This window comes from Octopus bimaculoides, chromosome 4 (assembly GCF_046866305.1).
Source record: "Octopus bimaculoides isolate indiv1 chromosome 4, ASM4686630v1, whole genome shotgun sequence".
NCBI classification, from domain to species: Eukaryota; Metazoa; Mollusca; class Cephalopoda; order Octopoda; family Octopodidae; genus Octopus; species Octopus bimaculoides.
The window spans coordinates 82,748,694-82,771,754 of NC_142931.1; the positions used below are offsets into that span (position 1 = coordinate 82,748,694).

At 36.3% G+C, this 23,061-nt stretch overlaps 1 protein-coding gene across 5 annotated transcripts in view; it reads left to right on the forward strand.

The window, feature by feature from the left end:
- The window catches only part of LOC106882353 (DENN domain-containing protein 3), a 59,621-nt gene that overhangs the window by 33,124 nt on the left and 3,436 nt on the right, over positions 1-23,061 (forward strand). For all 5 annotated transcript variants that reach the window (XM_014933001.3, XM_089350868.1, XM_014933002.3 and 2 more), the window contains 13 exons: positions 94-250; positions 1,151-1,290; positions 7,136-7,299; positions 9,631-9,735; positions 9,857-10,031; positions 10,825-10,955; positions 14,382-14,541; positions 15,610-15,803; positions 16,281-16,387; positions 19,410-19,555; positions 19,843-19,979; positions 22,115-22,242; positions 22,605-22,742. In XM_014933001.3, coding sequence (XP_014788487.2) covers positions 94-250; positions 1,151-1,290; positions 7,136-7,299; positions 9,631-9,735; positions 9,857-10,031; positions 10,825-10,955; positions 14,382-14,541; positions 15,610-15,803; positions 16,281-16,387; positions 19,410-19,555; positions 19,843-19,979; positions 22,115-22,242; positions 22,605-22,742 — 1,882 coding nt within the window. The remainder of the gene's footprint in view (positions 1-93; positions 251-1,150; positions 1,291-7,135; positions 7,300-9,630; positions 9,736-9,856; positions 10,032-10,824; positions 10,956-14,381; positions 14,542-15,609; positions 15,804-16,280; positions 16,388-19,409; positions 19,556-19,842; positions 19,980-22,114; positions 22,243-22,604; positions 22,743-23,061) is intronic.

Sequence of the window (23,061 nt, forward strand, 5' to 3'; positions counted from 1 at the left end):
GAACAACAACCATATTCATGATATTCAGCAATTAATAACTGAATGATTAACCTGTTTTAAGTTTTCATTATAAAATATTGTTTTGTATTTCAGTCTACGTAAAAACCATGCATCCTCTTTGGGTTTTGTATCTACTTGGTTTACAGACCATTCAACAAATCCTTCCTTACTGATACCATTGATCAACAATATAGATTTCTGTAAGGGTTACCTAAATAGCTGTGTAGACCTTTGTACAAAGGAACTTCAGGTAAGTTATTTTAAAGTTATTATTTGTTTTCTTGGATCGCTGAGTTATAAATAGATAGCATGACTAGTTAGGCACAACACATTGTCTAAGGTAGTAGGAGCATAGTAAATTTGGTAAGTGTTTGTTAGCACTCAATCTTGAATATAAGTCCTCTCCTAGTTGTGGGGGCAGGTTGTGAGAAAGACTACTGCAATGTATACTTGCCTGGAGGATCTCAGGTCCTAAAATCAACAGGGACCCTAGGAATTCAATCTCCCAAGTGATATTTTCAGTATAATTTAAACAAAAACTTACGGCCTACTTAACCCATAAACTGCTGGGATTTTTCTGTATGTAACACGAACTGCTGAGCCTATTTTGGGTAAAGATCAACATCGATCTATCACTCGAAAAAAATACTCAGTGTTTCTTAACACCTTCTGTGATTAGCTACACTGTTTCTGGGGTGAAAGGGTATCATGTGCATACATTATACGTCATCAAAATTAGGTCAGATCATGCCCTACTTCCGTGGCAACGAACGTGGCCTGTCGCACTGTCGCGTTGGCCTCTGAGGTGGCCTATCGCAGTTAATGGGTTAAAGGAGGAAAGGTAGTGCTCATAGTCTTTTCAGGGCCTCTAAGATTATTGGGAGGAAGGGAAGAAAGAAGGAAGTTATCTTCAGACTGTGGTTAGGGTTTATGACCTAAATACTTACAACAGAATGGACTTTGCTACATGGGAACATGAACCGTGTGGTAGTACTAAAATGGGTGATGGATTGAGCCCCTCATTTAAAATATTAAAGAAACAAATATAGTAATTTTCATTATTTCCATTTTATAGGAAGAAATGTTCTGTTCTGTTAACCTCAGTTGTATTATTAACTCATTGTTTGAAATCTTTTTTCATTCTTTGCAGGAGGAGCGTCATTTCAGTGAACGTGCTTCCCTAATATACCTACGAAGCATGTTTCTCCTGGCCTGCTCTAAACATATGTTAGCATTTGCAGATCTGGTTAACCTTCACAGAACAGCAAAAACTATCAACATACCGTCAAAGTTAGTACTTTACTTACTTAATTTTTCTCTCTCTCTCTCTCTCTCTCCCTCTCTCTCTCTCCTCCTCTCTCTCTCCCTCTCTCTCTCACACACACACACACATCAGATATGCACATCCAAGCATACACACACATAGATACTCCCTCCAACCATTGATTTAATGTTACTCAGGTTCCTTCAAACAGCATCCAGACTACAAGACACTACCAGCTTCCTAACTAATTGTGCAGGCAACTATTAATTAAGCAAGTAATTAATTAATTAAGCAAGCAACTAATTGATTTATTAAGCAGCTAATTAATTGAGCAAGCAAGAACTAATTAGTTAACTAATTCATTAAGCAAGCAAACAACAGATTAATTAAACAATCAACTAATTAACTAATGAATTAACCAAGCAAACAATTAATTAATGTACTAATTAATTAAGCAAGCAAGCAACTAATTCATTAACTAATTAAGCAAGCAACTAATTAATCAATTCATTAATTAAGCAAGCTAGCAACTAATTAAATAATTAAGCAAGCAAGCTACTAATTAATTAATTAAGAAAGAAAGCAACTAATTAACTAACGGATTAAGCAAGCAAATAATTAACTAATTAAGCAAGTAATTAACTAATTAAGCAAGCAACTGATTAATTAAACATTTAATTAAGTGAGCTACATCATCATCATCATCATCATCATCATCATCGTTTAACGTCCGCTTTCCATGCTAGCATGGGTTGGACGATTTGACTGGTGAACCAGATGGCTACACCAGGCTCCAATCTGATTTGGCAGAGTTTCTACAGCTGGATGCCCTTCCTAACGCCAACCACTCCAAGAGTGTAGTAAGTGCTTTTACGTGCCACCGGCACGAAGGCCAGTCAGGCAGTACTGGCAACGGCCACGCTCAAAATGGTGTATTTTACGTGCCACCTGCACAGGAGCCAGTCTAGCGGCACTGGCAACAGGTCTTCGCAAGCGGAGTTTAGTGTCCAATGAAGGAAGGTATGCATAAGTGAGCTGGCTACACCCCTGCCAGAGGCCTTGGATTTAGGTCTCACTTGGCTTGTCGAGTATTCTCACGCACAGCATATTTCCAAAGGTCTCGGTCAGAAGTCATTGCCCCAGTAAGGCCCAATGTTCGAAGGTCGTGCCTCACCACCTCATCCCAGGTCTTCCTGGGCCTACCTCTTCCACAGGTTCCCTCAAGGTTCACCATTCTGCAGATAATTGTACACTTATTTTCCAAAAATCGATTTGAAGTTGGGGCGAGTTGGTTGTGTATTGGCTCCTATTTCTAGCAGTCCATGTACTGTCTATTTCACCACAGTGTCTATATCTTATTTCTATCCTTATAAGAAGCAAAGTTTGTCTGTACATTTACTGCTGAAAACACTAAATAAAACTGATAATATTTCAGGTTTTTTGTATCATTTAAATTAATTTGACCATTACACAGATAACTATGCACTTATTTTCTGAAAATAGATTGGGAGTGCTGAGATAGTGGTGTATTGGTTCCTATTTCTAGCAATCCATGCACTGTCTATTTCACTGTAATATCTATATAACCTTATAAAAAGCAAAGTTTGTTTCTATGTTGACCACTGAAAACACTAAATCGAATTCATAATATTTCAGGTTTTTTGTATCATATAAATTAATTTGACTGTTCCACAGATAATTGTGCACTTATTTTCTGAAAATGGAATGGGGGGGGGGGCAAGTTGATGGTGTATTGGCTCTTATTTCTAGCAATCCATGTACTGTCTATTTCACCATAATGCTTTTTACACAGGGAAAAAATACTCCACTTACCACTCAATCCACTTCTACATTTCTCTAAGTTTATATATTACATTTATTCCTTTGAAGTCACCGCCACACCTCTGCCTTCTCTCTGTCTATATGCCCCTCCTTATGTCTCTATCTCTCTCACTACCTTCCTCTCTTTCTCTGGTTGTATGTCTCTCTCTCTCTCTCACTACCTCTACCTCCTTTTCTCTCTAGAGAGAAAACACATGAGAGACAGACAGAGAAAGGAGATATGGAGAAAAGACAAGTGAGATGCTGGACCTCTGTCCCTCTCTATGTCTCTATTTCTCTCACTATCCCCCCCTCTCTCTGGTTGTATATGTGTCACTCTCTCATTACCTCTACTTCTTTTTCTCTCTTGAGAAAAATACATGAGACAGATAGAAAGGGGGTTAGAGAGAAAAATAAGTGAGACAGAGGGAGGATGAAGGTAGTCACATCTATAAATCTATCAACAAAGTTGTCAATGAGGATGAGGCTGTTCATTATCCTGTTGAATTCCTCAACAGTCTGGAACCGTCCAGCACACTACCACATATCCTTGAATTGAAGAAGGGGGCTGTCATCACGCTTCTCAGAAACCTGGATCAGCCAAGATTGTGCAATGGTACACGTATGGCTGTCATTGAACTACAGCCTCACATTATCGAAGCAAAAATCCTCACTGGATGTAGTAATGGAGACATTGTATCTATACCCAGAACATCACTAATACCAACAATTGCAATTCTCAGTGAAAGTCGGTTACACATTGACCATTAACAAGTCCAAAGATCAAACACTACAGGTTGTCAGTCTCCATCTAGAAGAGAGCTGTTTCTTACATGGTTAGTTGTATGTAGGTTGTTCCAGAGCAGGAAGCCCACAGAAAATCTTCATATATTGTATATACTGAAGGTCTGTAAATGTTTTATAATTTTCATACAATACACTTCTCTATTATTATCTGTATTACTTTCTGTATTTAGATATTCTAAATAAATTTGTAAAATTATGTTCTGAAATATTTAAATGCTTTTTAACAACTTTTATTGTAAGGAAAATGGGCGTTACGATAGATGCCAATATGTGCCTTATGAATACATTTCAACACCATACAAACTGGGCCAAAGGCCGGGAGGCCTGCTAGTATACATATATTTTAAAATATAGTTATACAAGTGAGTAATAATTATCATCAAAGTCCATTGGAATAATTAGCAGGAGGGAATGCTGTTGTTGTTTATCCTCCCCTCCTCTCCAAATTCAGGAGACATATGATTGAAGCATTCCAGCCATGGCTATCCTGTCTTAGTATGTTGGGCTACATTATCCAATGGCTATCTAGTTTTAGTATGTAGGGCTACATTATCCAGTGCTTCCTATCTTTTCCCTAGAGAGTAGGTTGTAAGTTGAGGGTGATTTGGCTTCTATTTCTAATCACTCAAATGACCATACAGAGGATCCCATGCTGTTGTTGCTGCTACTGCTACTATCATTACTGTAGGATAATCTAAGTCATCTCTGAGCAAGCATGTAAGACAGAAATTGTAGCATTTAATCAGTGTTATTAGCTATGGCCATCTCACCTTCATTGCAGAAGAAGTTGTGAAATTTAAGACTTTATTTGACCTATTTTATAGCTGTTAAGAATTTGATAAATATTAGGTGTCTATTAACAGCAGGTCATGTAACTATTCAAAAGGTCGTGCTCTGATTCATATAATTTAGTGTGAGAATGAGGACCCTCTGGCAAAGGTATGTTTGTCTGGTAAGAAGTTTGCTTCACAACTCCATGGTTCTGAGTTCAGTCCCACTATGTAGCAGTGCATAGCACCTTAGGCAAGTGTTTTCAACTACAGCCCTGGGTTGACCAAAGCCTTGTGAGTGTATTTGCTAGACAGAAACTGAAAGGAATCTGTCATATACATATTGGGTGTGTCAGTTTTTTTTTAAGGTCATTAGTATGAATTTAGAAAAAGGTGCAAACCTCATCAAAGAAAAGTTGTATTTGGAAACAAATGGTACAAATAATCTTGAGAATTTTTTTGTCACACCTATTCAATAAATACACCATCTGCATCAGTGGCTGCTTCACTACTGGGTTGGAAGTATTGACATGCCCAAATCAGATGATCTTTATCAATTTTGAATATAGTGCTGGTTGTAGCAGACTTGAGAGACTGTATGGTGTTGCGGGGATATTGATTGATCTCTCTCTCAACTATGCCTCATATGTAACAGGCCAGTGGATTGAGATCTGGTGAGCTAAGAAGTCATGTGCCTGGGATGTCCTAGTCTTATGAGATGGTGCAGAGTCTTGTTGGAAGACATACAGTCTTTTATTGCATACTCAGTCTATCTAGGGCCTCACAACTTTCTCCAACACCTCTATGTAGAGCACAGGTTCCCAACTAGTGTGTCACAGAACTCTGGTGTGCCGCGAAATATACCTACATATGTGGTATCATGATTGATCATTTAGAGCCAAAAATACATTTTGATACTATTTTAAAAATAAATATTATTGTCATCTTATATTTTGTATTGTTGTCAATTACATATTTGTATTGTCATCTATTTTATGTTTATTATATCAACATTGGTGACATAAAGAAATTTTTTTATTATCAATCCCAAGGACATAGTTTTCTAACACAGATATTATTATCCAAGGAAAGGTTTTGTTATACTGACACTGAATCAAGAAGCAACTGTCATATTAGATTTTCTAATAGGGGTGCTATGGATTTCTGAAAGGCTTGACAAGGGTGCCTCGAGGCAGAAAAGATTGGGATACTGTGGTGTTGAAAGTGAATTGACTCTTGAGACCTGTAAAAAAAGTAAGGAGGCATGACATCTTCCTCGTTGTTGATATCTCCCAGAATCATCACAGTTGCTGGGAACTTACTGTGCATGACTGTTAGAACCTCATTCAGATCTCTGCATATCCATCTGTCATTCTTTCAGTTTATATATTAACCCTGATCTAAGTTTTTCTCATTGAAGAAAAACCAAAGCATTTCAGCATTGTGGTATTTTAACTTGTTTAGCAAGCACTTTGCATGGACTGAATAATTCTCTCTAGTCACAATTTGACATAAACTGACCCCTCTGCATCACATACAACTTGTACCATATGCCCTTGTGAACAATTCTTATGATGGTGCATTTTGAAACCTTGAGGTCCTTTACAATGGTTCTGATTGACTTTCCAGGGTTTTTAACCAATTATTTCTTGAACTTCTTCGACAAAGTTATGTGTTCTGATAGTATTAGGAGCAGGTGCATTTGTTTTACATTTAGCTGCTGATGATAGATCCCCATCAACAGCTTCCAGCACCTTTTGAACTTTGACAACAAAGGATTAGGTAACTTTTAGGAAGTGAGCTATCTTTGTATCACTATACTATGCTTTGAAGTCATTGTGATCATTATCATTGTTTCAATATCTACTTTTTTGTGCTTGCATGGGTCAGATAGAATTCATTGAGGCAGATTTTCTACAGCTGGGTGCCCTTCCTATTGCCAATCTTCATATGTTGCCAAGCAAGGTAATATTTCCCCTTGGATAGACAAGGAAGCACACACACACATACACACATACATATGAACACACACATACACACACACACAGCATAAACATGCTTCTTTCAATTTCCATCCACTATTTCCCTATAGCCAGACGTGTTCCAACAGAGACTCTGCACAGATGTGTGACCTGGTAAAAATAGCAGCTAAATATCCTTCAACTTACTGCCATTTTTTAAAAGACAAAAAGGTATGCTCTGGGTAATATAATCCGAGATAAAACTGCATCTTAAAAGACAGAATGATCTCTGTTGGAATTTTTTTGATCATAGATCAAGGCTAACTTGAGGCTAAACAACACAAGCACCAACTTCCAAATATGAATGAGAAAGCAGAAAATACAATTCTTTGCCTAATCCTGTTTGATATTTGAGTCCCTTTCCTTTTTTTTTTTTTTTCTTTGAGTGGTTACAAGTTTTATTTGTAGACAAGTATCTTTCTTTATTTTAATTGTTTAATTTCATTTCTTAGACTCATAAAAGAAGTGTCCAGAAAAATACCACAACACAAGCGCAATGAAGATTACCACCGCTTGCTGAGAGATTATGGAATATCAAATATGGATGAACCTGATCATCAAAAATCTTATAATTCTAAATCTTTAAATACACTGAAAATACCAAATCATGATATACGTAATATATTTTTCTATTTTCCTTCCTGTAATTTTCTACATCAACCCATCTACATATCTGTCTATCTGTTTATCTATACAACCATCTGCCCATCCACCTGTCCATCTATCCATCTCACTAACTGCCCATCCATCAATCCATCCATTCGTCCTTCCAATCTGTCCATTCTACCATCCATCTAACTATCAATCGATCATTTTTTCTCTGTACATTTGGTTATTTATGTACCATTTTTGCATACTGTCAAATATATATATATATATATATATATATCAAAACTGAACCAAATTTGATGACTGGCAACCATGCCAGTGGAGCGTTAACAGCACCATCCAAGCGGGATCACTGCCAGAGCAGCGATCTCGTTTCCATGCCGGTGGCACGTAAAAAGCACCCACTACACTCTTGGAGTGGTTGGCATTAGGAAGGGCATCCAGCTGTAGAAACTCTGCCAGATCTGATTGGAGTCTGGTGTAGCCATCTGGTTCGCTAGTCCCCTGTCAAATCGTCCAACCCATGCTAGCATGGAAAGCGGATGTTAAATGATGATGATGATATATATATATATATATATCAAAACAGGAGATTGGAAGCAAGTTTTGGTATTATTATTCACTATTACATGTGTTTCATTTGCTAATAGGAGTTACAAATGTAGGAAAAACATGTAAGATATCTCTTATAAGAAATTCATCAGACAGAAAATCAAATAATACAAAATTTATGCTTGAATAAGGCTATTATATATAGTAAATAATCAGGAATCCTATTCACAGTTAGAGGACAGAGTAAAGAAAAAAAGTAGTAATATAAATTAGAGAGTTAGAGATGGATGTAATAAACATTAGCACATGCACATTCAAATTTCTAAGTATACGTACATATACATACACACACAGGCATTATATATATATATATATATATATATATATATATATATATACATACACATACAAACACATATATTACACATACCCACAATTACATACATACTCTTGCATGCATTCATATATATATATATATATATATATATAAATATAATGTGTGACAATTATTTGGTAGCCATGATAAAACTCTGAGTTATGGATGTTGGGGCGGAAACCTGCACCGGTATCTCTTCAGTTATCGGGCCATCAAAAAATCCTATGAAAATGACCATTAAACAAAGGGAAATTACTATGTGATTGACTGTTGTTAAGACAAAAGAGCTATTAGAATGACCACTAAATAAGGGGAGGGAGTAAAAGATAAAGGAGTAAAAATGCTCATAGCAATCATGTAAGCGCACATGTCCATACATACACATGTGCGCCCACACACCCACGTACATGTGCCTAGATGCATATGCTCATCCACAGTCACGCAATTGCTATGAGCATTTTTACTCCTTTACCTTTTACTCCCTCCCCTTATTTAGCGGTCATTCTAATAGCTCTTTTGTCTTAATAATGGTCAGTCACGTAATAATTTCCCTTTGTTTAATGGTCATTTTCATAGCATTTTTTGATGGCCCGAAAACTGAAGAGATACCGGTGCAGGTTTCCGCCCTGACATCCGAAACTCAGAGTTTTACCATGGCTACCAAATAATTGTCACATATTATATTTACAAATAAGTTCCTCTATTTACATAATATCGAGGTCTCTTTCATTCTTTTGTTGTCTTACCATTACTATCAATATATATATATATATATATATATATATATATATATATATATATATATATATATATATATGTGTGTGTGTGTGTGTGTGTATGTATGTATCCATACTAGTGTTAGTATGTATGCATATGCGCTATATGTTGCTCTACAACAATTTAAGAAAAACATTAATAGCATGTGAAAAATGAAGGTACAACCCCTTCCTCCAGACCTAGCAAATAATAATAATAAAATAAAACAGCATTCAATGTGTCATTTATTTTTTAAAACTGTAGGATGTGCTTTGAAGAACATCTGATTGCTATTTCTAGCAGGATGAGTAACCCCACAAAGGCTTTGTTCCTAAGTTAATCTCAGTACTTGATTAGTTCATAAGTTAATCTCAGTACTTGATTAGTATTTCTTTTATCAACCCTATGGACACAGAAATGTTGAAAAACTGGCAAAGTTATTAAAGTGAGAGAGTTCAAATCATACTGAGGTCATCTTTGCCTTTCAGCCTTGTGGGGTTCATAAAATATATAAATATCAGTCACATATTAGGCTCAATTAAATTGTTTAGAACTTACTCCAACCTTTTCATTTCTTTTTTTTTTTTTTTTTTTTTTCCCTTTTTGTAAAGTTTCTATGCTTCTTTACTTTTATGTGTATATTTGTTTTGGCAGAATTAGGAGAATTCCTGCAACTGCTACATATCTTAGATGTATGTCATTGCTATAATATGAAGAAGAACTTGTTCACTGTACTCTCCAAACTTGAAAAACAGACTTGTAAGTTGAATTAATGTTCCATTTCTTATTTCTAACCATCTTTGTGTGTGTGTATTGTGTGTATATGTCTATACATACATGTTTATATTTATTGTGATTCATCTTCAATATCTTTTGTCAGTTGTAAGCCCCAAATCTTTGTCCCTTTTCCTGGAATCCTGGCAGAAGAACCAGGAACACTTCTCCCACTTACCAGCCATCAAAAAAGAGCTGACCTTTATCGAATGGATTATAGCAGTGTCATCTCTCATTTTGACCAGTAATGGAATGGGATATTTAGTACTTACCAACCGAAGGTATGTGAGCTTCTTATAAGCCTTATTTTTGTTATTATTGTCACTGTTGTTTGTTTTTGTTGTTAACCAGCAATGATCACATGTAATTGAACAGATAATGTTGTTGTTGTTGTTCTTTAACCCTGGGTTATCTCTCATTATATAAACCTATTATATTATATTATATAAACCTATTATCAAAATGTTCCAGTTGTGACCACCTTTACTTTTATTTAGACATAGTGTATCCTTGGCACCTTTTTTTTTAAGATAATGGGGTATGATTTTTAGTAAGCACCCAATCTTCTCACAGTTGCAACCTTACTGATTATTATCCTTATTGGTTGCTTAATTGATTTAATTTTCACATTGTATAAATCAAGTAATATTTTTGATTATTGACAGCAGAATCCCTTTGGGACATCAGCTTGTTATGCTAAACATTTAATATAGAAAGATGCAACATTATTATAATGATCTTAATTCTTCATTACACATCAATTAACTTGGGTAATAGAGATAACTAATTTGCTTCTGATCATACCATCCCAAATATGGCAACACACTTGACTGAAAAGCGATGGTTACATTGAGTTTTTATGTATAGTATGCATCCTTATATTTAAGTTTAAAACTCTGTAAAAATGATATATACTATTCACAAATAAGCACGTTATGTCTGAAAATAAGAATAAGTCAGTTTGATCAGAGTATATTTAGGGTTAAACATCCACAACCGCAAGTCTTTGCTATTGTTTATATTATGTATTTACATGCATATGTTAAATTATTAAATCTATTACCATAATTGCAGGTTATTATTCATTAAACTTGGTTCCAAGAAACCACTGGTGGTCCTCCGTATTCAATTAATTGATAGTATTGAGAAAAAATCTAAACAGTCAGCTTTTACTCAAATTGATGGTTTGGTTATTCATTATGCCGGTAAATACAATTGTGTTCTATAAATATTCATGTTTAAGTTTTGTTGAGTTTTGACTCATGATTGTTAAGTTTTCACTCATGATTGCAATGTGAAATGAAGAGCCTTCAGCAAGGCACTTCATTTCACATTGCTCCAGTTTCTTCACCTGTAATGAGTACCAGCAGGATGACACATCCAGCCATGAGGAAATATTACCTTGCTTAGAAACAGATGAGTACTAATAACAAAAGTGACATCCATCCAGCTGTAGTAAATCTGCCTTAATGAATTCTGGTCTGACTAGCACAAGCATGAACGTTAAAATGATGATGATATCCATTATCTATCTAGCCAGCTAGCTATTTATATATATAAGGGTACTCTTAAATGGGCCGATTATGCTGCACAGACATAGGCCACAGTTACAGTCTCACTTGGCTTGCTGGGTCTTCTCAAGTACAGCATATCTCCAAAGGTCTCGGTCACTTGTCATCGCCTTTGTAAGGCCCACCGTTCGAAGGTTGTGCTTCACCACCTCATCCCAGGTCATCCTGGGTCTAACTCTTCCACAGGTTCCCTCTACTGCTAGGGTGTGACGGCATAACTACAGAGTTGTACCCCCCCCCCCCCCCCGACTTTGGGAGCTCATAACTTTCAGAAAAATAAATATTTTTTAATGAAATTTTCTATACATATATTATTTATTATGTAGATTCCGAATATACAAAAATTTTCAGTGAAAGTGTTTTGGAATGGGGGTGGGGGACAATTTTCGGAAATTCCAACGGAGTCCACTTAAATTCCTCTTAACTTCCAGGAAAATTAATAAGCAGAAAAGAGAAGCCGTCATAAGAAAACTTACGTTAAAAATAACATGCACACGATTTTTTTTTCTCAATAGAAGTAAATTCCAAAGTAAACGTTTCTAGTAGAGAAGTAGAAGAGAACAGAAGCAGCATATTACTTCATTATAAATCTACGGATGCACATACGCACATAATAGAGAAAAATGAAACAATTATGGACGACTTTCTCCGAAACACCACCGTGTGGGGAACACTTCTCAAAAATAACCTGCAGTTGTTTCATTCAAAATTCCTACATGCTCGAAATGTACATACATCAAGGTATATTTGTAGAAAATTTCACGAAAAAATATTAATTTTCCTGGAAGTTAAGAGGAATTTAAGTGGACTCTGTTGGAATTACCGAAAATTGTCCCCCACCCCCATTCCAAAACACTTTCACCGAAAATTTTTGTATATTCGGAATCTACATAATAAATAATATATGCATAGAAAATTTCATTAAAAAATATTCATTTTTCTGAAAGTTTTGACCTTCCAAAGTCGGGGGTACAACTCTGTAGTTATGCCGGGTGTGACACTTTTTCACACAGCTATCCTCATTCATACGTAACTCATGATCATACCAGCGTAGTTGTCTCTCTTGCACACCACATCTGATGCTTCTTATGTTCAACTTTTCTCTCAGGTTGCTTACACTCTGTTGTGTATACATACTGACATTACGCATCCAGCAGAGCATACTAGTTTCATACCTTGCAAGCTTATGCATGTCCTCAGCAGTCATGGCCTGTGTTTCACTGCCATGTAGCATGGCTGTTCACACATGCATCATACAGTCTACCTTTTACTCTGAGCAAGAGGCCCTTTGTCACTAGCAGAGGTAGGAGCTCTCTGAACTTTGCCCAGGTTATTCTTATTCTAGCAGCTACACTCTCAGAACATCCACCCCCACTACTGACTTTGTCACATAGGTAACTTCTAGTTTTTTCCCCTCGCATGTGATGGAAGCTGTTTTCTGCACATTTTCAGTGTTTATTGCCCCTGAGCATTTGCCACACACAAAAACTATCTTCTCAGTTAGCCTTCCTTTGATATTTCTGCACCTCTTATGTGACCATAGCTTACACTGGGTACAATTTATGGAGTTACTACCTACACCTTTTCTACAGATCAAGCAAGGCCATATACCTGAAGGGATTTGTGATTTGTCTGCCTTCCTACTTACTAAGACTTACTAAGTTTTTGCTAGATTGACTCTAAGGTCCTTCAATTCTAGACCTTGCCTCCACACCTGAAACTTCTCTAGTTCTGATAGTGACTCAGCTATTACAGCAAAGTCATCAACATAGAAAAGCTCCCAGGGGCATCCTGTCTTGAATTCTTCTGTTATTGTCTGGAGAACTATGATGAATAAGAGGGGGGCTGAGGACTGATCCCTGGTGGACCCCCACCTCTACCCGGAATTCTTCACTATACTCGTTGCCAACCCTCACCTTACTGACAGCATCCCTGTACATGGCTTGTACAGTTCTCACTAACTACTTATCTATCCCTAGTTCCTGCATTGACCACCAGATAAGTGATCAAGGGACGCTGTCAAAAGCTTTTTCCATATCAACGAAAGCCATGTACAGAGGTTTATCTTTGGCTAAGTATTTCTCCTGCAGCTGTCTTACCAGAAATATAGCATCAGTGGTGCTTTTCCCTGGTACAAACCCAAACTGCATCTCATCTAGACTGACTCTCTCCTTAATTAGTTGGGCTATGACCCTCTCTGTGACCTTTATTACCTGATCCAACAATTTGATACCTCTGTAATTATTCGTATCTAATGCATCACCTTTACCTTTGTAGCAATTGACTATGGTGTTGCTACACCAGTCATTGGGTATGACTCCTGTATATATATATAGAGAGAGAGAGACACACACACACACACACACACATATATATATGCTACAGGTATCTTAATTTTTCTCCCTACAATCATAGGTATCAATTAGAATTTTTCTAAACCTATTTTCAACTGTGAGATATTTTAGTTTCCATATGTCCCTTCTCTACATTGTCTTCTGTTTTTGTGTCTGTCTGGCTCTGACATTTTTTCATTTTCCACTAATCTATGTTGTGGAGTGCATTCACTAGAAAATGTTTTAGTATTTACAATAATCTTTCTATCCTGATTCTTGATAAGAATCCTGTTTTCTTCTGCTCCTTCTCTCATGCTTTGACCCTTCATCTTCTAACATAAGCCCCTTTACTGTAGCCCCACTCAGTCGAAGGGATCTTAGACTTACAATCCACATAGCAACTTCACCGGTACTAGTGCCATGAAAAAAACATATGCCCAGTACACACTGTAAAATGGTTGGCATTAGGAAGAAGATCCAACTGTAGACACCATGCTAAAGCAGACATTGGAGCATGATACAGTCCTCAGATTTGTTGGAACACAAATGTTTGATGGTGATGATGGCAGTGGTAGTAGCGATGATAAATCTACATGTGTGTGTGTGTGTGTGTGATATGTGTATCAAAATGTTCATCAAACTCTCTAACAAATTAACTTACCAACTAACCAAATAATTCAGCATTTAACTTGCTAATTAACTATAATTGGTTTTGTATGTTGTTCAGAAGAGAAGTCTTTCAGTGCTTGGTTAAAAAAAGAACGTGATATCTGGTACTTGATGTTATCTGAAGTGTGGGCAGCCAAGTTATATTCTAAAGATCACAAAGATGATACAGCAATTATATCTGGTGCAGAAACAGCCTGTGCACTCTTGGCAATATTCAGGTAATAAAAAGTAATTCTACTTTGTTTTCTGACTTTTGTGGGGTGGGGGATTGGAGTAAAACAGTTACATTTATTTATTGTTCTAATGGAAACTCTTCAATGATGTTGACACATTGTAACAAATGTAGTGTTTTCCTTATTTTTCAATTGTAAGATGCATGGGAAATTGGATATTTACATGATGAAATGACAATGCTGATAGTGATGATGGTGGCACCAGCACCACTGCTATCACTATCACCATTATCATTTCATCATTCAAAAATCCAATTTTCTATATGGCTTACTATTGAAAAATAAGGAAAACACCACTTTGAAGAATTTCCATAGTAACAATGTGCATATTGTCTTGGGAAATTCTTTAGAAATTTATCATTATCTCTTTAGTTTATTATTCTTATTTCTTTATTGCCCACAAGGGGCTAAACATAGAGGGGACAAACAAGGACAGACAAACGGATTAAGTCGATTACATCGACCCCAGTGCATAACTGGTACTTAATTTATCGACCCCGAAAGGATGAAAGTCGACCTCGGCGGAATTTGAACTCAGAACGAATGTGTGTGTGTGTGTGTGTGTGTGCTGAGCGTCCTGCTGTACTCTGTCTCTGAATGCAGGGGGTCAACGTCTCATCAGGTGGTGAAGCAGCTGCAGCTGTGTAGGTGTCTTAGCCCCATTTTAGTGCTAACACCAGAGCTGCCTGGGGGCCACCCATCAATGTAGACAACAAGACCCCCCCACACCAGATGTTGTGACTCTGGGCCAGATGTTTCTACTATCCTCAGTGCTTCTTCCTGATGCACCTCTTTCATCCTCTTTGTTGAGCCAGATCCAATGACTTGCTTTCTCATCAACATCTAACAATTTTCTGACATCTTTTCTCTCCATTACAGTGAATCAAAGACACGTGAAATTTGAGTAAACCCCAGCTCTAACAAATCCTCTCACTCCTGCCTCTACAGGAAAATATATTGCCTACCATCCATTGTTTTCAGATAGTTCAACCAACTCACTGTATTTTCTGTCTTTTCTGTGTAACCTTTTTTTTTTTTTTTCAAACTCCACAGTTGTCAACATTCTCTAGCAGTGAGCAATGTTAACATTGACAATGTGATACGTCAAATGTGTCATTTCTCTACACTCCATTCTCTTGGCCAACTAACCCTGCCTAGACCAACGAGAGAACTCTTGCAGAAGAAAATCAGCCCATGTCAAGAAGAAGTTGGTCAGAATGTTTTGAGATTGTTATACCTGAGTAGAGGTAAATTTCTTCAACTCACTGAATTAGCCCATGAAATTTTAACACCTGAATTAGTATGATAGAAGCTTTAAGTCTATATCTAGTAATTTATGAAATACAACTCACAAGACTTTGAATTACCCAGAGTTATTGTGGAAGACACTTGCCCAAAATGCCCACTGTGAGATTGAACCCAAAACCACACAGTTGGGAAGGAAATCTCTTAATCGCACAGCCATGCCTGTGTGGTTAAGAAGTTGTGTGTATGTGTGTGTGTGACTAAAACAAGTAAAAGATAATATATATATCATCATCATCATTTAACATCTGCTTTCTATGCTGGCATTAAATGATGATGGTGATGGTGATATATATTATCTTTTATTTGTCTCAGTCACATACACATACACACACACACACACATGCACACACACACACACACACAGAGTTGTGAACTTCTTGTACAATACATTTCTTTGTATTTTGGAAACCTTTCAGAATCAAGAGCCCAACTGTGGTGTTCACTAAGTGGTGGTACAGTGAGAGTTTTTGATGCAATTGTCTGGGAGCTAGAGAACACATTCATAAAAACCCTTGGTGACGTGGTAAGTATAAGAAAATGTATGTATGACATATTCATAACACACTAGCATGGGTTTTCTTCCCTGATATTTTTTTTTACTTGTTTCAGTCACTGGACTGCAGCCACACTGGAGCATTGTCTTGAAGGGTTTAGCTGATCAAATCAACCCTAGTACTATTGTTAAGTTTGGTGCTCATTGTATCAGTCTCTTATGCCAAACTTCTAAGTTACAGTGGCATAAACAAACCAACACCTAGTGAGGGGCAAACACAAATGCACACACACACACACACACAACACATACATGTGCACACATGCATGCATGCACACACTTGCATGGACACACACACAATGCACACACAGATATTTTGATGCAATAGGCTTCCACACATTTTCTGCATACCAAATTCGCTCACAAAGTTTTGTGAGTGAATTTGGTAGGCAGAAAATGTGAGAAAACTTGCACCTGTAAAAACTAAGCTACTTGCACATACTAAAGAAGTTTATTCTACTTAGATAACTGCTCTTAGCAATGGCTGTAACTTTTGCTTCAGAACATGGTTTGTGCATGTGTGTGTGTGCATGTGCGTGTTTATACCACTTTGACTTGTATGATGTAATACTTGTAAATAAGACTTGAAGTGCTTTGTGTTGCAAGACAGTGTGTGAGAGAGAATCGTGATGTCATAGAGAAATGTGTCCACATGGATGATGGGTTACCTACATTTAATGACACTGCAAAGAGAGAGTTTTGGAGACACCACTATAAAAAGTTGCTAAATGAAGAGAATGAATAGGAAGAAGAGAGTCTGCCAAATGTCAACCCAACAGAGGGACCAGCTCTCCAAATCAACAGTACCTTGGTCGATAAATCAATTAAGGGTATGAAGACAGGAAAAGCCCCCAGCCCATCAGAGATGCTTAAAATATCTGGTAGTGTAGGTTATAGTCTAGTCACCCATATAGTCAATCAGGTGATACATGAAGGAGTCATACCCAATGGCTGGTGTAGCAGCACCATAGTCAACTGCTACAAAAGTAAAGATGACACATTACACACAAATAATTACAGAGGTATCAAATTGTTGGATCAGGTGATGAAAGTCACAGAGAGGGTCATAGCCTAACTAATTAGGGAGAGAGTTAGTTTAGATGAAATGCAGTTTGGGAAAAGCACCACTGATGTTGTATGTTTGGTATATGAGAGCTGCAGGAGAAATACCTAGCCAAAGATAAACCTCTGTACATGGCTTTCGTTGACACAGAGAAAGCCTTTGACAGGGTCCCCCGTTCCCTTATCTGGTGGTCAATGTGGAAACTAGGGATAGATGAGCAGTTAGAGAGAGCTGTACAGCATGCACAGGGATGCTGTCAGTAAGGTGAAGGTTGGCAATGAGTATAGTGAAGAATTCTGGGTAGGGGTAAGACTCCACCAAGGATCAGTCCTCATCTCCCCCTCCTATTCATCATAGTCCTCCAGACAATAACAGAAGAATTCAAGACAGAATGCCCCTGGGAGCTTCTCTATGCTGATGACCTTGCTCTGATAGCTGAGTTACTATCTGAACTAGGAAAGTTTCAGGTGTGGAAGCAAGGTCTAGAATTGAAGGGCCTTAGAGTCAATCTAGCAGAAACCAAAGTCTTAGTAAGTAGGAAGGCAGACAAATCACAAATCCCTTCAGGTATATGGCCCTGCTCGATCTGTAGAAAAGGCGTATGTAGAAACTCCATATGATGTTCCCAGTGTAAGCTATGGACACATAAGAGGTGCAGCAATATCAAAGGACTAACTGAGAAGATAGTTTTTGTGCGTGGCAGATACACAGGGGCAATAGACATTGAAAATGTGCAGAAAACAGCTTCTGTCACATGCAAAGAGGGAAAAACTAGAAGTTGTTAATAGCTTCCTTTACCTAGGTGATTGAGTCAGTAGCGGGGATGGATGCTGTGAGAGCATAGATGCTAGAATAAGAATAGCCTGGGCAAAGTTCAGAGAGCTCTTACCTCTGCTGGTGACAAAGGGCCTCTCAAACAGAGTAAAAGGTAGACTATGATGCATGTGTGCAAACAGCCATACTACACAGCAGTGAAACATGGGCTGTGACTGCTGAGGACATGTGCAAGCTTGCAAGAATTGAAACTAGTATACTCTGCTGGATGTGTAATGTCAGTGTACATACATGACAGAGTGTAAACGCCCTGAGATAAAAGTTGGACATAAGAAGCATCAGATGTGGTGTGCAAGAGAGATGACTGTGCTGGTATAGTGATGTGTTGCATATGGATGAGGACAGCTGTGTGAAAAAGTGTCACACCCTAACAGTGGAGGGAACTTGTGGAAGAGATAAACCCAGGAAGACGTGGGATGAGGTGGTGAAGCATGACCTTTGAATGTTGGACCTCACAGAGGCATTGACGAGCGACTGAGACCTTGGAGATATTATTATTATTAAATAATAATAATAGTAATAACAACAACAATTATGATGACAGCAACAGCAGCAGTGTTGATGATGATTTCTTTAAGCTTTAGCTCAGGTCAACCCTGATAAAGCAGTCCTGTAATGAAAAGAACTCTAGGTGTCGCCATCAATGTTCTTTTGTTTTCTTAGATTACATTATTGAATAATCTATCCCTCTTTTTATAAGACAGCAGAAGATATGATTTTAAGATCTGGCAATAACTATTACAGTTGAATATATATAATTTAAATGTAAGGGATGTATTGAATATATATGATTTATTTCCTTATACATCATCATTGTTATTATTTAAAATACACTTTTCCATGCTTGCATGAGTCAGACAGAATTAATTGAAAAAGATTTTCTACAGATGGATGCCTATCCAGTCATCAGTCCTCACTTGTTTCCAAGAAAAGCAATATTTCTCTGGCTGGACATAAATTGTCAGTGACACTTGTTTACATACAATTTATATGATTTCCATATACTATATAAATATATGTAATTTCTTTAAGTATGCACAATTTAAATACATGATTTTCTCTATGGTTCTGAAACATTTCTTCAATATCTTCTAGATGTGTTTATACTCACCTGATAACAGAAATGTCTGGGCTGGAAGCTACAATATTTACATAATCTCATCAGAGAGTATCAAATGTGTCACCCAGTTACTAGAACACAATAGTAGAGTTGTTGCTATTATTGAAGCTGAAAAAAAAGGGTTAGTGTTGCTTTCTTGATTTAATCTCTTTAAGCTTGTTATTGCTGGTGGGATATTTTCATGTAAAAAAAAATTCTTATTAACCTGGAAGTCTGGATCAAATAATCCAATGTATCCTTTTCTTTTTTTAAGACAGTGGGATGTGATTTGTGACTAATTTGATTGCTATTTTTAGCAGGTCAAATGACCACATTGAGGCTTCGTTGTTAGCTTGAGAAAGTGAGATGAGAGAGAATACTGTCAATAGTTATGACTTTCTATGAATTTATTATCCTATGTGATTTCAGATTGGTGTTTACAGCCAGCTGGAATGGAATGATCTTCAAATGGGATGCTGAAAGTTTAAAAATAGAACACAGGATCTGTTTAAAGGATGTTGAATATCTGCACGATATTCAGTTCTGTATCAATTTTCTCTGGTGTGGTAAGTAGAACAAAGATTCTTTTTTGTATACATATGTATATTCAAATACATATATATTTACTGTCCTGCTTCTTTCTGTGTCGTTTCTCGTAAAAAAAAAAAAAAAGAGTCAAATTTTGTGATTCAGTACATTTATTCAGCTGTCAAGGAAGAGGATGTTATATTAAATCTACTTTTACTGTGAACTCAGAAGAATCCTCCAAGTTCAAATATGTTGATTTGGATATTGAACAAATTGGTGATATTATATTTGTCAGCCAAGGCAGGTATGTGAAGGGTGATTTGAAGCCTATTCCTGTTCAAATTTCAAATACTGAAGAAAAAAAAACGAATAATGTAGAGGAGTCTGTAGTGTGGCAAGTTATTGAATTGGATTGCCACTCAAATAAGATCAGATCCTAGCTGTGATATTAGTGAATTAAGCTCATTTATGAAGAAGGGGAAGACAAAGTGTATAAGACAAGCTAACAAAAGAAGTAGTGTTTGCAAATTTACATTCCAGATCTTTGGGATGGAATGATCTTCAAATGGGATGCTGAAAGTTTAAAAATAGAACACAGGATTGAAGATGGTAGCCTACAGTGATGCACCTTTTGCCAGTCAAGATAGTTACATAATTTTTGTAGTTGAAAGTAATGGCAGCCACTTTCTGCTGTAGTAATCAAATAGAATTAGGAGAGTTGTCAAAAGCATGTAACCTGCAGAAACTCTGGCAAAGGTAGATTTAATGAAAGCTTGCATGTTGCATGAGATATTTGTTTGTGAGTTGTTACATATCAGTGTCTCATCAAGAATTCATAGTTTGAAAGACTAGCAATTCTGTGATGCATGATTCAAGCTGCTCAATCCATAAAGCTCCTGGACAAACGATTGAGAATTGAGATAGCCATTCTCAGAGTGATGTTAAATATGAAGCAAATCAGTGAGATCTTTTAAATTTTATAAGATTATCAAATGGTTGCTATTTCAACTAAAAGAGATGTTTACTTCTATGTCTACCTCCTGACCATCTACCATAGCAGATATCACTATCTTCACATTCAACATTTGTTTTGGAGGTGACCCTTTCCTCAAAGTATGCCATTGTTTCCTCAACCTGAATTTTCTCAGAACTATTTGCCATTGAACCATTGTCAACGTAAATTTCTTGAGTTCAGTAAATTTAAATATTAAATCAGTTACTGTTACTTTTACTTTCAATCATACAGTTCAAATGCTTCTACTACTGGGTATATACATCAGGAATTCCATATTATTCATAGAGATTATATATAGAGAAATGAATGAAAGTGGAATTAACAACATTCTTTATTTAATATCACTACAATTGTTTTGATGCATTTTAACACCTGTATGTTAGGTGAGATGTTGTGCAATCATTTTCTTACATCCAAGATGTGGAATGCATCTCCTCAGGTGATATTCTCTCATCTTTTCACTCAATTTAATACTGTAGAACCAAACTGAATATCTATTTACTTCTCACAATAGAGAGTAGTCACCATATTTCATTCCATAATTGCTACCTCTGAAGAGTGCAGGGTTACATAATCAGACTATTATCTAACACTCTGTTGAACTCCTAATGTGAAGCCAATTGGTAAGATGGTCTGTAGTGGATATATAATTTTGTATACTGGCTGGCTGCCGACAAATTTTTCTGCTTTTAAAAAGAAAAAAGGATTTTATCCTTTATATCTATACTGTTCAGTATCTATGCGTGGAATAAAATTTATCTTTCTACTTGTTCTACCATACATTTCAGCACTTCGAAAAACAAACTTGTTTGTTTACATACGGCGTAGCCTATATGACATCTAGCATTCCTGGATGATTCTATAACTTCTTAAATTGCAGAAGAATTTGGCAGTCAGGCAGTTTGGTTTAAATAGTAAAGCATTCTAACCAGATATTAGAGGGATGTGAGTTCGTTTCTCATAGCTGGCTGCTGACAAATTTTTCTGCTTTTAAAAAGAAAAAAAGAATTTTATCCTTTATATTTATACTATTCAGTATCTATGCGTTGAATAAAATTTATCTTTCTACTTGTTCTGTATATTTTAAATTGCTATTGATCAAAGTAATAATATAAATGTTATCATTTTTTTTCTTTTATTCTTCTTTTCTATATCCAGCTTGTGAAAATAAAACACTTATATTATCATCTGAGGGTGTATTGTTGAAAGAAATTGACAAAATCTGCCTAGACTTACCTCAACGTGTTCCAGTTCAATGCTATAATCTTTTGACTGAAAATGATGAGGTAAAATATATTGATTTGTTTTGTTCTTGTGTTTTCTTTAGGATTTAAAAAATTTATTTTTGTTGTTGTTGTTGTTGTTTATTCTCAAAACCTTTGTTGAAATATCAGAAGAGTACCATAGGTATTATAGCTATCAGCATAATGGGATTTACATTTTTAAACACTGCATGTGAATATATCAATACAAAATGTATTTGTATAATAGAGTAGAGAATGGAAAATATAAAATTTCCATGAATCTTATTGATGTCTTACAGAAATGGTTACTTTTATTCTCTTTCACATGAACACTCTCTGCATTAGCATATGTCTCTTAGTTTAAAAAACATAAACATGAACTTTTGTTATTGTTTCTTTTAAAGATGTGGATCGGTTATTCATCCATTGGTGCAGTATATGTCTTGGACTCTGTCAAATTCACTCTGAAGGAGAAAATTATACTTAAACACAATGGTTGTAGTCGACGTGGTGTGACAACAATTGTTAAAGCTAAAGATATGGTAAGTTCTTGGAACTTATTATTTGGTAGATCATTAATTAATAAATTATTGGGGTTTTTTTTTAAGAATTTCAATAATATTTGAATTTAAAGAACTTCATTAGAATCTTGTTAATAACTCTGATGAATGCCAGCATCAAATTCCTGATATTACTTCATTGAACGTATTACACTTATGATTGTTGTTGATATTTTTTATCCTCAAAATTAGCTCATATCAAGTAGAACTGTGACACACCAACCTTCATCATTTATGTCTTTTATTCAGACACATTGTATCTAAAACATTATCCAATGACTCCAAAGAAAAGGCTGTTGTA